Source organism: Enoplosus armatus, chromosome 13 (assembly GCF_043641665.1).
Source record: "Enoplosus armatus isolate fEnoArm2 chromosome 13, fEnoArm2.hap1, whole genome shotgun sequence".
Taxonomy (NCBI): Eukaryota; Metazoa; Chordata; class Actinopteri; order Centrarchiformes; family Enoplosidae; genus Enoplosus; species Enoplosus armatus.
Genome location: NC_092192.1, coordinates 4,558,787 through 4,571,412, shown reverse-complemented (window position 1 = coordinate 4,571,412; position 12,626 = coordinate 4,558,787). Strand labels below are relative to the sequence as shown.

The window sequence follows — 12,626 nt, the reverse complement described above, 5'->3', positions numbered from 1 at the left end:
CCGTCTCCCTTTGCTCCCAATTAGTGGATTAACCTGTGCTCTGGCAACCCGGCTCCCTCTCCACCTCCTCTATCCCCTCCCCAGCCCCTTGCTCCCCATTAGAGGGTTGATGGTGCCAGGAGGGACTGCTGGTTGAGGAGCACACACACATACGCTCCCACATGCATGTATCATCTCAGGCGGTCCTCAGTTAATTCCTGAAGGAAGAACTGGTTCATGACATTTTGGCTCCACAACTGTTGGGAATCCAGATCCCAAGTGGGGAGCAATCATTGTTCAGTCATCATAACAACAAACAGGGTTGCATGCCGCAAAAGCTAGAAAAGAACTGGGAATCCAAAATGTGCTTTGATGAGGTCTTAACTGCACAAGACGCTGCTGTCAGAGCAGGACGTTTTTTATTGTATGTCTTTATTGGGGGGGGGGCGACATGCAACAAAAGTCTTTTCTCATTTGTAAACCTGCACAATAGCTTTGTAATGTATGAAATAATTTTACTTTATGACCACTTTTGCCAATAAATATGACCTGAAGATCACGTATAACCTGCTACATGTAAAAAAAAAATATATATATATATATATATATAGAGTCACCGAAATAGCAAAATAGCGAAAAAGTATATAATCTAAAAGCTGCTAATGAATTTCAACTTTGAAAAAATGAAAGGCAAAATCCACCAGCCTCCGATCTCAGTGAAATGTTTGCATTCTGAGCGGCATGCCTACAGCTGACCAGGGATCTGTTTCCCGGCAGCATACAGCATGACCTCTTGCTAGCTGCTAACACAGCTATTCCCGTCGGTCACATGACCTTTGTCTTGCAGATCAACTTGCATTGTCACCTCGGGACCTTGAGTGCTTTGAACTACATGCTAACGTCAGCATAGCAACATGCTAACATGCAGGCTGTAATGTTTACCATGTTTCACCCTCTTAGCTCAGTGTGTCACCCTGCGGGGAGGATGGATATCTGCAACAACTTTCATTTCAATCCATCCAATAACTACTGAGATATTTAAGTCTGAACCAAAGTGGTGGATCCACAGACTGACTCTGACATCCCTGGAGCCATCCATCAGTTCCACCTATTAAACACACAAGCTTTTTAACCACCATGTTATTCTTCTCTACGCCACTTTTAAACAAGCTGTGGTGGGCGTCTGTGTGTGGAGTTGTCCTTCTTGGGGACATAGATAGTTGTTGAGCAGCAGAACTGCTTAACTGATCAATTTGAGTCCACGTTCCCACTGTACATCTGTTTTTTTCTCCAAGGAGGAAAACCCAAAACAGAAAAAACGACAAAAAGGCTGCTTTCAAGACATTCAAAGTCTCCTGTTCTGGTGAGAACACACTTTATTTCTTTATTTTAACATTTACTTTGAGGCATTTGCGTCTTCCTGCTCGGGGACTGCAGACGGGTTGTTGCTGGTAGCTAAATCTGATACAAAGCGTCTCTTCTTATTGCTTAAGATGAAGGTTTTCGTACATGGTCCCTGACAAATAAACATAATACAAAGGACTCTGTGCAGCGTGGGATGCAGACTGGGCTTAAAAAACGACTCCCTGCGGTAGCTGCAGCTACTTTGTGCTATTGACTGTATTGACTGGAGCTGTTTCAGCTACAAATGAGCAGCTGTTTTGGCTCACTGTTGTGTAAAACTATAGTTTATGTCATTACGCCGGTGTGCTCCTATCCTGTTGGTCTGCTGCAAAGTCAATCTTTTAGAGGGCAGAGGTGTCTGGCAGCATGATTGTGTAATGTATAACCTGCATTGTGAATAAAATTAAGTTGTGGAATTGCCCTTTATGCTATCTGCAGTATATAAACGTTTCATTTTTATCACAATGTGCCACCAGACTGCAGAGCAACGGCTTATTATGAGGAGTCTCGATGGTGCAATAAATTTCATTTGGTTCAAAAAGTAGATGAACACAGCTGAATCCATTCCTTACACTTGTGCTTTTGGTTTTGGATAAAACAAAAGGTGGAAAAGGTTTGAAGGTGGAATGATAGTTCGACTGTAATATGACCATGCAGCATATGAGGGTAATGGCAATCAGATGAGTTTATGTCCCTCTAAATTCATAATTTCCTTTCTTTAAGCTTTTATCACAGCCACAACAGAGGCAACAGCAACAAAAATACATCGCCTGCTTATCTTGTTGAGAAAACAACTCTGTGACCAAAGAACTTCTGCATCAACAAAAACTCCCCAGAGAGCCACACAGTGCTGTTTGAGGATGAGGAAGACGTCCCAACATGCCAGCAGGAGTTCAGAAACATCGTGGACAAGCCAGAAAAATCCACTGAACGTGGATGTGGAACAAACAGCCTGCTAGGAAACACAGTCACAAAGAGATCAGTTACACTGGAATCAGTTTGTCTGATGTTAGCTTTTTATTGTCGTTCATGTCCCTGAACTCTGGAACAACTTGACTCTTCTACAGCCACGCGAGCAGCTCTGTGAGGTGAGACTGCAGCGACCTTCATCAATAAGGGTGACAAGAAGGACTGAGCCAGCTGAAGGTGTCAGCGGGTAGCCTTCAGTAGCCTCGCTAGCTTGTCCGCTTATACTGTGATCAACCTGCTGTGTTTCTTTACTCTTTCACCTTTACTTTGCTTTGAATGTACTCAATGCATCACACATTTTCAAATGTAAAAACAATGAGTGTGACAAAATAAATAAAGGCTTGTAGCATCTCCCTCCAAAATATGACATTACACCTCTCAAGAACACATGCAAACATAACTTCTAGTTCTACTTCATTTTCAGAAAAACAATTCCTATTGAAACGCATCAAAACTCGCAGTCGGCAGTAGACATGCTAGCAGATTAGCTCTTGTGGTAGCGCTAGCTCGGCTATGTGACACAGGTTGTAGAATCTCTCCTTCCTCGGAGTGCTTAGAAGACATAAAACTCAGACAAAGCTTTCGATTAAAACTAAATATTTTCTGATGAATCAATCGAAACTCAAGGTTCACTTTTTCTGAGGCTTTCAACTGCCTTCATTAACAGATGGAGTTTGCTCAGTTGCCATTGAGTTGGATCTGTTGCAAGTTGTTATGATTTCATCCACAGAACTTTTATGACTTCAATTAGACTAAAAGGTCTAAACTTGGACTAAAATGTGTTCATCAAAAGACTAAAACTAAACCATTCACATCACTATCCCACCAGATGCAAATCAGCAGCTGGAGTTTGTGCAGTATGTAACATTATGATATCCCATCATGTCCTATTGTGCCGCACGGTGTACATACAGCGCGAGGACAGGAAACCACAGTCGAGGCGAGTAAAGCGTGCAAACGGCCGGCTGATTACCAGCTGATAAATGTGTAGCCCCGGGGCTGTATGCGGCGCAGCAGCCAGCCGCAATCAGCATCAGCGTCCAAGACACGGCCGCAGGCGAGTGTGCAGACTGACGCTAGCGCATGTTGTGCTGATTGGAGCAGAGCCGGACACTAGATGCAAGCAGCTGCAGCATGTGAAGAGGAGAGTGCGTACACATCTGGGTTAAGTTGTGCGATTTCTGTTGTCCCGTCTTCACCCTCCAGTGTGATGCAGGCTGTCGGTCTACTGAGCCTCCATCCATCCTCTCCAAAGAGTACATCCAGAGGCTTATGCTTTTAAAAAGAGTCACTCATGGTGGCCTGTACACACTTCTGCTACCAGTCCATCAGCTGGAGAAAGATCCTCTCCTCTCCTCCATTGCTTCTCCTCTTATCTTAAATCCTCTCCTCTTGTTTTCTCTCCTCTACTTTCCTCTGACCTTGTTTCCTTTCCTCCACTTATTCTCCTCTTACAATAAATCCTCTCCTCTTTTCTCCCCTTCTGCAGTTTCCTTTCATTTTCTCTCCCCTCCTATCCTTTCCTCCGTCTTTGTTTTCTCTCCTTCCCTGGATTCGTTTTGTATTTCATCTTTATTTTTCTTCTTCGCCTCTGTCTGTCTGCCCTTTCATTTTATCTCTAAAACATTTCCATTCTATTTGTATTACCTTTTATTTGTGTACCTTTACCTTTTTCTAATTTTTCCCTGTGTGAGTGTGTATTTATGTATTTATGGGAATTTTAGGAAAGCTAACAGGAACAGCACTCGCTCTAACCACACACACTCTCGCAGTGCTACAGTATCCAGCCCCTTGTCCTTGCATCTCTGGTGCTTTGATGCAGGGAATCAGACTGGCGCTCATTGACTGAGCTCAGCCATGCGTGGGCTGATTCTACATTATAGTCAATACTGGATGAATGCCTGCCCCTGTGTGTGAAAAAAATCCTCAGGCCAAAGTGCTGCAGCCTGCACCCAAAAGCCTTCTGAAAAGCACTCGCATGCGCATACTGAACACTAACACGTACATTTACAGTCAGGCACACACACACATTCATCCTCTAACAAAGACAGAAGACCTCGTGACATGTTTGAGGTTTTAAAATATGCAAGTGTGCCTCTTCAGAAAAACTGCCTGAGTACACTCTTACTAACACTACTGCTTCATGGAGAGAGCGTGCAGTACAAAAACTCCACAAGAAATACAAAAAAACTAATAATCTGAAGGATGGTGCCTGAGCTCGTACAATTATAGTGATTCTCCATTTGCACTCTGTGTTTTTGTTCCCCTCGCAGAAAGAACGCCTCGTGATATTAAGGATCGTGAAAAGTGCTTGTGCAGAAATTTGCTTTCATGCTATGCCAGGCAGCAAAACAGATTTCAACAGATCAGCTAAAGCTGGCGGGCAAAAACAAACGAGTGAGGGACACTGAAGGAAAGAAATGTAGGAATAAGACATTAATAAAGAAGAAATTATGGAGAAGGAGGACAAATAAAACTGACCAGATGATTGCAATCAATAAACAGCAAATGTTTCATTACAACTGGAAAACTGCCTTCAAATACTATTGAAGTACTTTGATAGAAATACCACAACATAGTCTTCATTTATGTACAAAAATCCAACAAAACTGTTTATCTACTATAGGAAAGAGCTATTTTTTTTACATGCAGCATTGACTAAAACAACTCCAGGTAGTTTCATTCAACCACAGCTGGCAATAGCAGCCATAGGGAGCCAGCCGTGCTTCTACGTGTTTTATCCAGTACATCAGACTCCTGACAGCCGGTGTTTCCCACTGTTAGGATGACAGGAACTTCAGCTGAATGGCAGAGCCCAAACATCAACGATCAGTCAGTTGCAATAAGTTTCCTGCAGCTGCTGACTGATTTCAGCACCACGGACAGAGCAATCAGAAGGCCTGTCACTTTTACAAAGAATCAAGCTTTTTATTCATGTATTTATTCAGCAAATACATAATTAATCTGCACGCAGCTCGCAGAGAATATTCTAAAGTGGACTGCAGCGGTCACACACCATGTAAAAATATATTAAAAAGAATAATAACATAACATAAATAGCCCATGACTATTATTCAAACAGTAATGTTGACAAAAAGAATGAGCAAATTGAGGGAACAAATTATAAGCATTACAGACAGATACAGTTTTTAAAGTTCACATAAGCTTCAATATTATACTAAAATTGCACATATGTAACTGGCGTTTGGCTAATAATATAATTTAACGTATACTGTAAATAAGGTTTTTCTGAAAATAGAAGGAAAAATCAGAAAGTACTAAAAATAATAAATCTGATCTGAAACACAGTTCAGCAGCGTCTCAGACCGATCGAGAACTGAAGGAGGGACGCTGCATGGGGGCAACAACAATAAAGTATTATAACTTTAAACTCTGTGACCTTCTGCTACTCCACCCAGGATATCCATGTTGCCATGACGATCTAGTGTCACAGTGAGGGAGCTGTGTTTCACAAAGTCAGCAAACAGCCTTCCTCACATTACGTCTTAGACAGTTTGGTATCATGATTACCAGCACGGCTCACTGGTTTCACCATTTTTGCGTTTTATATATATGCAATATCAACAATTACTGATGAGATAACAGCACATGCACTCGGTCAGAAGGACGGTGCATTGTGAACGCCCTCTGCTGGAGTGCAAGTCGAGCCCAGTTGCGCTTAAACACAAAGAATTTTAAATTTGAACGTATCATTGCAGATCAATTTTTTATTTATTTTTTCTCCTACATTTGAGCAGTAGTTCGAATTTCAAACAAAAAGTGACAGCCCTCGCTCTCAGCAACAGGAACACAGTGCAGACTGCAGACTGCGGGGCAACATGCACTGACACCGCTTTTAAAGTGTTTCTGAAAAGTCCATCAGTCATCTGTCTCCTGGAACAGATGTGCTTGTATTTCGACAAATGTATCACTCCACATCGACTCTGACAGGCCTGCATGTGTCACATGTCAGTACACCACAGCCTCTGTTTTTATAACGCTTCAATTCGCTTCCTGTTTTCGACATAATAAATGTCTAGAATGATCGATCCAGGTTCCTGGTTTCAGCGTCTCAACAGGCCAGTGGTCATTGCTGTTCAGTGTTTGAATCTGATTGGTTGTCTAGCATTTGAAATAATCATTACAGTCCCTTTTAAACTGGGAGGCGAGACTAATGCTGATCTTGAATCAGTTGTGATGCCACATCGGGGCTTCGGGCAACCTAAAAGTCAAGGTTGTGTGTCCTCAGCGCAGCCTTACAGTTAGGAACCTTTGTTGTGTTTCTGGAGAACACTTGATCAGATACAAGTAGGTTTTGTTGAGAGGCTCTTTACCCAGTCAAGCGTGCACAACCTGAGATGAGAGAAAAAGAGGCAGCGAATGGGTCGTTCTGAGGGGGAGGCCATCGTGATACGGTCCTCCTCACTCTGTAGCTCCTGTACAGCCAATCTGCTCAAACATTCACTGCAGTCCACACAGCAGCACAGAGAGAGAGAATTAAAAACCCCTGACTACCTTCTGGGAATTGTATGAAAGCGAGATGTGGAGATGTGATCCAAGCAGTAGCCCATATCCATTCTGTCTTGTAATGGAAATGTGACACGGGGGGGGGTGGGGAGTAAGTACAAACCTATTGACTCTGTGAATGTGTATGTGGTGAGAGGGAAGATTGGGTGGGTGACAGAAAAAATGAAAAGGGAAAGAAAAGAAAAAAAATCCAAAGGGAGAGAAACACACAGAAGGAGAGAGAAATACATAGTCCTCGTCCTCCGGTGGGGAACAGAGCCAGAGACAGACAGAGAGAGAGGTCCAACACTATCCACTACGCTGCTAACGGCAGCTGCACTGCAATATTGATCACTTGGTGGCTCCAAGACATGTTGTGGACAAAAAAAACAAAAAAACAGCCATTATTTTAGAGGCACATCCGTTCACACCTCTGAAAACAGGACGTGAGGGCAAAGAAATGTCATGTGCCTGTCTGTTCAACATTTATTGCAATTAAATACAATTATTATGAATTAAATATACCTTTTTAAAGAGGGCAGGTTAATGTAATGTTTGAGAGCTGCAGACATTTTGAATGCCTTGAAATATATTACAAAAATAAATAAATATAAACACATACATATAATCCAACAGGTCCTCATACAAATAGATCATTTGTCAGAAACAACAGAAACAACTCTCATGAGCACCTTGTGATCTGTTTCCTGTATTGTCCTGGTTTGGTTAAGTTTAGGCAACCAAAGCTACTTAGTTAATGTTAGAGACAGAAAAGAGAGGACGAGACAGGATGCAAACTGCAGTCTCCTGTATCACAGTTGGACACTTTGTCAATCCACCCACTTTGACCTCCTGCCTCTGAGGTTTTGTGGCAGCATAATAACATCGTGTTGCTTCCTCCTTTGCTTCTGACTGACATGGGATTCAGCTACATTCTCATTTTATGTGGAATAAACTGACTGAACTACCAAGACAGCTCATCGAAATGGTTGTCTTTAATTACAGATAACAGCTAGGGAGAGATCAGTGTGTACATTTTATTTTAGCTGTAGCTAATGCTAGCCACCTCGTAGCTCTTTCTTGTTTTATCAGTGTTTCTCTGTGGCACAGAGTATTAAGTGCTTGACAGCTTCTAAAGTGCAGTCACTGCACTCTGGCTTGCTTTTTACCTCCATTTTGCAGTTACTGTAAATTTCACATGCTGTTTTCTCAGAAATTACAAATTTCTATGGCATAATACAAAAAGCCAGATTCTGGAACAGGTGTGGAGTTTCTGTTCTATGTTTTGTTCTGGCATAAAGACTCATCTGTAACTTTTATATAAGCTTCCAAAGGAAAGACAAAAGCACCCACCTCGGTCGGTGTCGTACAGGAAGACGAACTTGTTCCAGTCGTAGTGGTCGAGGAGGGACAGGAGCGCCCCCCGGATGGACGGCCGGAGCTGCAGGGTGAACTGGCTCTCGCCCTCAGTGGGGAAGCTGGGCGTGATGAGGGAGATGTGCAGGGCGCTACAGAAGGACGTCAACGTGTGGACAGAGCGCTTGTCATACAGGCCGAAGATGGCGAAGACACCGCGGGAGTACTGGGAGCAAACTGGGGAAGAAGACAACAACAAAAAATCAATGAATAAATAAAACGTTAGACTTGGTGTGGACGAGGAAGGAGAGGAAAAAATAACTTAATCATTGACATGTCGAGAGATTACGTTTACCATCAGGATTCATAAGCACCTTTTATTTCTCCAAAGTCATTTATCTAATTAGTTTCCTCCAAAGTCCTCCTGTGCTCAATCAATGGTTTTACTCTTTCTGGGTTTTCTCTGAAATCATTTAACCCTCTTTTCATCACAACCTTGCTGTCAACATACTGTACTCACTTCATAACATTGTCCGTGACTGGCTCGAGACTTTGTCTGGCTCAACATCTGGCATCACAGGTCCAACATCTTACTAACTGTAAATCTCTAAATCATCTGTTACAAATTCAATTCAAAGCTACATTTACCTATTTTTGGCCACTTGGGGGCAGCAGAATCAGCTGTAAACACAATATGCGATATATTATCACCTCATACAGTGATGATGGTGAACACGTTAAGAAAAAGTGGCCCATTTACACATCCAGCAGACACAGAGACACGTTATCATTCACTTAGAGTCTCGTTTCTCCTTTTAGCTTTGTTTTGGTCTCCACTAACTCCTGATAGAAACATGGCTCTTTAGCTGCTAAATGCTCCACTATGTTCACCAGCTTGTTTGGTGCTGGGCGGGTAGCGTTACCCGTAACTAAGCTGTTGCTGAAAACAAGGCTGACAAGAGCAGACTAAGTTTGTGGGCTAGAAACCAAAACAATGTGTTAAAAGATGCTAAAACTCTTTGTAGAGCTGAGAGGAACTGCAGAGTTGGGAGATTTCTGTGGGTTCGTCATTTTGAGCGACACTTGATCCAATATTTAATAATAAATAATAAAAATATTAGTGCTGCTTTAAACATAATACATTTAAAAATGTTTCTTCTATTTGAACAAAGTTGATATATTTCATCCATCATCCTCAAATCAAGCACACATTCACAACAAGGACGTTGTCAGGCTGCGGATCAGTTTACTTATCTTTTATTGAGCACGTTTCCCCCCATGATAATTTCATTGTGTCGAATCAAAACAACAACAAACAAACAAAATGAGGGCTCATCTCAAGAGACACACATTTTGTAAATGACACAAATCTTGGAACGATGCCAGCAAACTAATCCCGCACGCACGAAGTGATGTTTTCAGTTTGCTTGGGATAAATAGAAGGAGGACCGTGCAGTTGACATGAGCAGTGGTAGCCTCCATATTTGACAAAATGCACCTGAACAGATGATGAAGACAAAAGAACGCTCACTGTTTTGAATGACAATTGATGGCCGGGAAATGTGGCGCAAAAATCACCACAGCAATGAATGCTTAGCACCACTACTGGAGACAAAATAACAAACCATTATCCCGCTGATTACCACTTTAAATCCTTTCAAGAGAACCGCTGAATGCAGTAAACAGAGATCAAAACCAAACGCATCCGTTTCCTCTGACGCTTTCATCTCAAAAGTGTTTCTCTTCCTTCATTTAAGCAACGACAGCAGTACCAACATTTCCTAGCGGCGCAATGAATCATTCCCCCTCACTGTTGTGTAGATATATGCTAGAGGACGTATTACCCATTAACAAAACACGTCGCATCACATCAAAACAGCATAAACTGAACCTGCATCTATTGTGTTTTACTGGTCAGACTTTGAATTAAATGGAAACTTTATAAATGTTGATAAAGTCCACACAAGCGGAGCTGTACACACATACACAGTGGGTCCTGCTTAAGGAGATCTGCTCATTATAGAAAGGTTTGGCTGTCTGCAAGAGTCGTACTATAATTGCCCACTTTTTACACACACGCAGAACAACAACAGAAAAGGGAAGATAATGAGCATCCTCTGCCAGTTTCCGGCTTCGAGGAGAATCAGAGCGAGCGGAAAACCGAAGGAAGAGCTCAAGATGTTGCTCTTGTTAAAGGAAAATGGGGGGTGGGGAAGCAAACAAGAGGGCTGCTTTACTGACAAACCCATTGTTTCCATGCAGAGTACTCTACTGTAGAGAGAGAGAGAGTCTGCGTCTTTTCTGATCTGCCTGCAGCCTCCTCCCTCAGTGAGACAAACAAGACAACAGTCAGAGAGGCAGAGAGAGGAAAGCCATGCTTCTTCTGTTGTACACACAATTAAGGTACATGGAGGTGCCGGGAACTACGATGTCAGGAGAAACACGGCAGTCGAGACTGTGCTGCAGTGGGGTTTTGTTGTAATATCACAGCTAAAGTTTGCTTTTCCTCGTGTCATGACTCATTTAAAGTGTTGGCTGGGGAGACATTACTGCAAATATTTTACCTTCATGGATCCAAAGAATTGCATTTGCCTATAACCTGTGAGTTATCTACCTAATATCAAATGATGAACCTGTCGACATCCCTTTCTTTGCAGGGAAGTTGAATTTCAAATGTATTTTTAAAGTCCCCCTCTACTTAAAAATGTACTTTGCTTATTGTTTCCTCAGTTGGATGTTTGACCTTCACTTTTTCAGAATGAATGGCTGTTTCCACATTCATCTGCTGATACAGTATATTATATAAATATATAAGTGTCGACAAGTAGAAACTTGAAGCCTCCAGTGCATCGATTCTGGATTTTTAATGAGTAAGAGGGAGTAGATGTCATTTTAAGAACTTTTTAAACAGGTAATTTAACTTTTTTGTAGAAAAAACAAAAAAGCTTTAACTCAAAGCATCATATCTCTGTAAGTATTAAAAAATGTCTAGAGGGAATCTTTAACATTTTGCTGAAGGGAAGAAAAAAAGGTCTTTGGAGATCCACCAGAAATGCCCCTTCAGCCTCTAAGCCTCTGAGGGGGTGGGCCGGTGTACATTTGATTGACAGCTGAGCCAGCAGGGGCACCTATAGACGTAAACAAACCTGTGCTGCCAAGTAAGCTCAAGGACGGACGGCACTTTGTACAAGTATTGAAGAAAAAAAGGCAACAGCATTTAGCTCATGAATGTTGACGTGCAGGTTTATGTGCTACAGTTGACTAGCTAAGTTGCTATCTAGCATGAAAAAGGACTTTAGCAGTGCACTTTTCCCATATTTGTTCCAAAAAACTGGATCAAATGACTACTTTTGGATGATGACGTGGATCTCTGTAGTTCCTCTCAGCTCTGGAGCATTTCAGCGTCTTTCAGCACTGTTTTGGTTCACTTTCACCGCTCTCATAGTGTTGTTTTTGGTTACTGAGCGAAGAAGCTCTAAAAATGCACTGCAACACTTCCCTAGCATCACAGAGCAGACAGACAAAGTTAACGAGTAGCTGGGGAGGAGCACTTAGTGGCCAAAGAGCCAGATATTTCTCTCAGGAGTTGGTAGTGACAAAGAACAGAGCTATAGGCTATAAAGATGGTGAATATTGGACTCCAAATAGATGATAATGTTGCTCCGTAACTGCAACGGTTTGCTAACAAGGTGATGATATGTCGCTGTTTTGTTCACAAATTGCTTCTGCTGCCCCAAAGTGGCCAAAAAGGATTCATTGCAGGTTTAAAGAAAGATCATGGGTTGTTTTTTAAAGTTTTGTTTAAAATGAAATGACTTGATTGGCTGGTTATTGCACAGATACTGAAAACTGAAAATATAAAACTTAATTTTGGGTGCAGTTTTTTTTTCTCTTAAGAGAGAACAGGTCATTTATAGAGAAGATCTGTGGAGCACCTAAAAATACTTAATTTAATTTCAGTTGTAGTAAAATCTATCAAATTACTGCATTGCTTTACAATAACTGCTGTTATTTACATGCATATGGACCTGCTCCCTGAAGACAACAGTGACTAACATTTACTGTAAGGGTGTGTGTGTGTGTGTGTGTGTGTGTGTGTGTGTGTGTGTCCATATTAAGGGACGAAGGCTCACAGGAGTCGTGGTAGAGAGAGCGTCCACTCAACCACGAAAGAAGTCCAGAGGTTGGAAAATCTACACAACCCACTGATGTCCGCTCAAGGGATGGGATGACATCAACACACGTACACACAAATACACACCATCCTTAAATGTCAACCCACACCCTCTTTCTAGAGGCTACACCGGTGTTATGCAGAAATACCAGTTTGAATAACAACAATATCAATATGCATGTAGGGAAACCTGCAGGTCTGAAATCAAAACCTGAGTCTTGCTCAAACTTTGTCTCCC

General features: G+C 42.0%; 1 protein-coding gene across 4 annotated transcripts in view; it reads right to left on the bottom strand.

The window, feature by feature from the left end:
• Positions 1–12,626, bottom strand: part of gria4b (glutamate receptor, ionotropic, AMPA 4b) — a 102,452-nt gene that overhangs the window by 43,177 nt on the left and 46,649 nt on the right. For all 4 annotated transcript variants that reach the window (XM_070917185.1, XM_070917186.1, XM_070917184.1 and 1 more), the window contains exon 3: positions 8,212–8,451. In XM_070917185.1, coding sequence (XP_070773286.1) covers positions 8,212–8,451 — 240 coding nt within the window. The remainder of the gene's footprint in view (positions 1–8,211; positions 8,452–12,626) is intronic.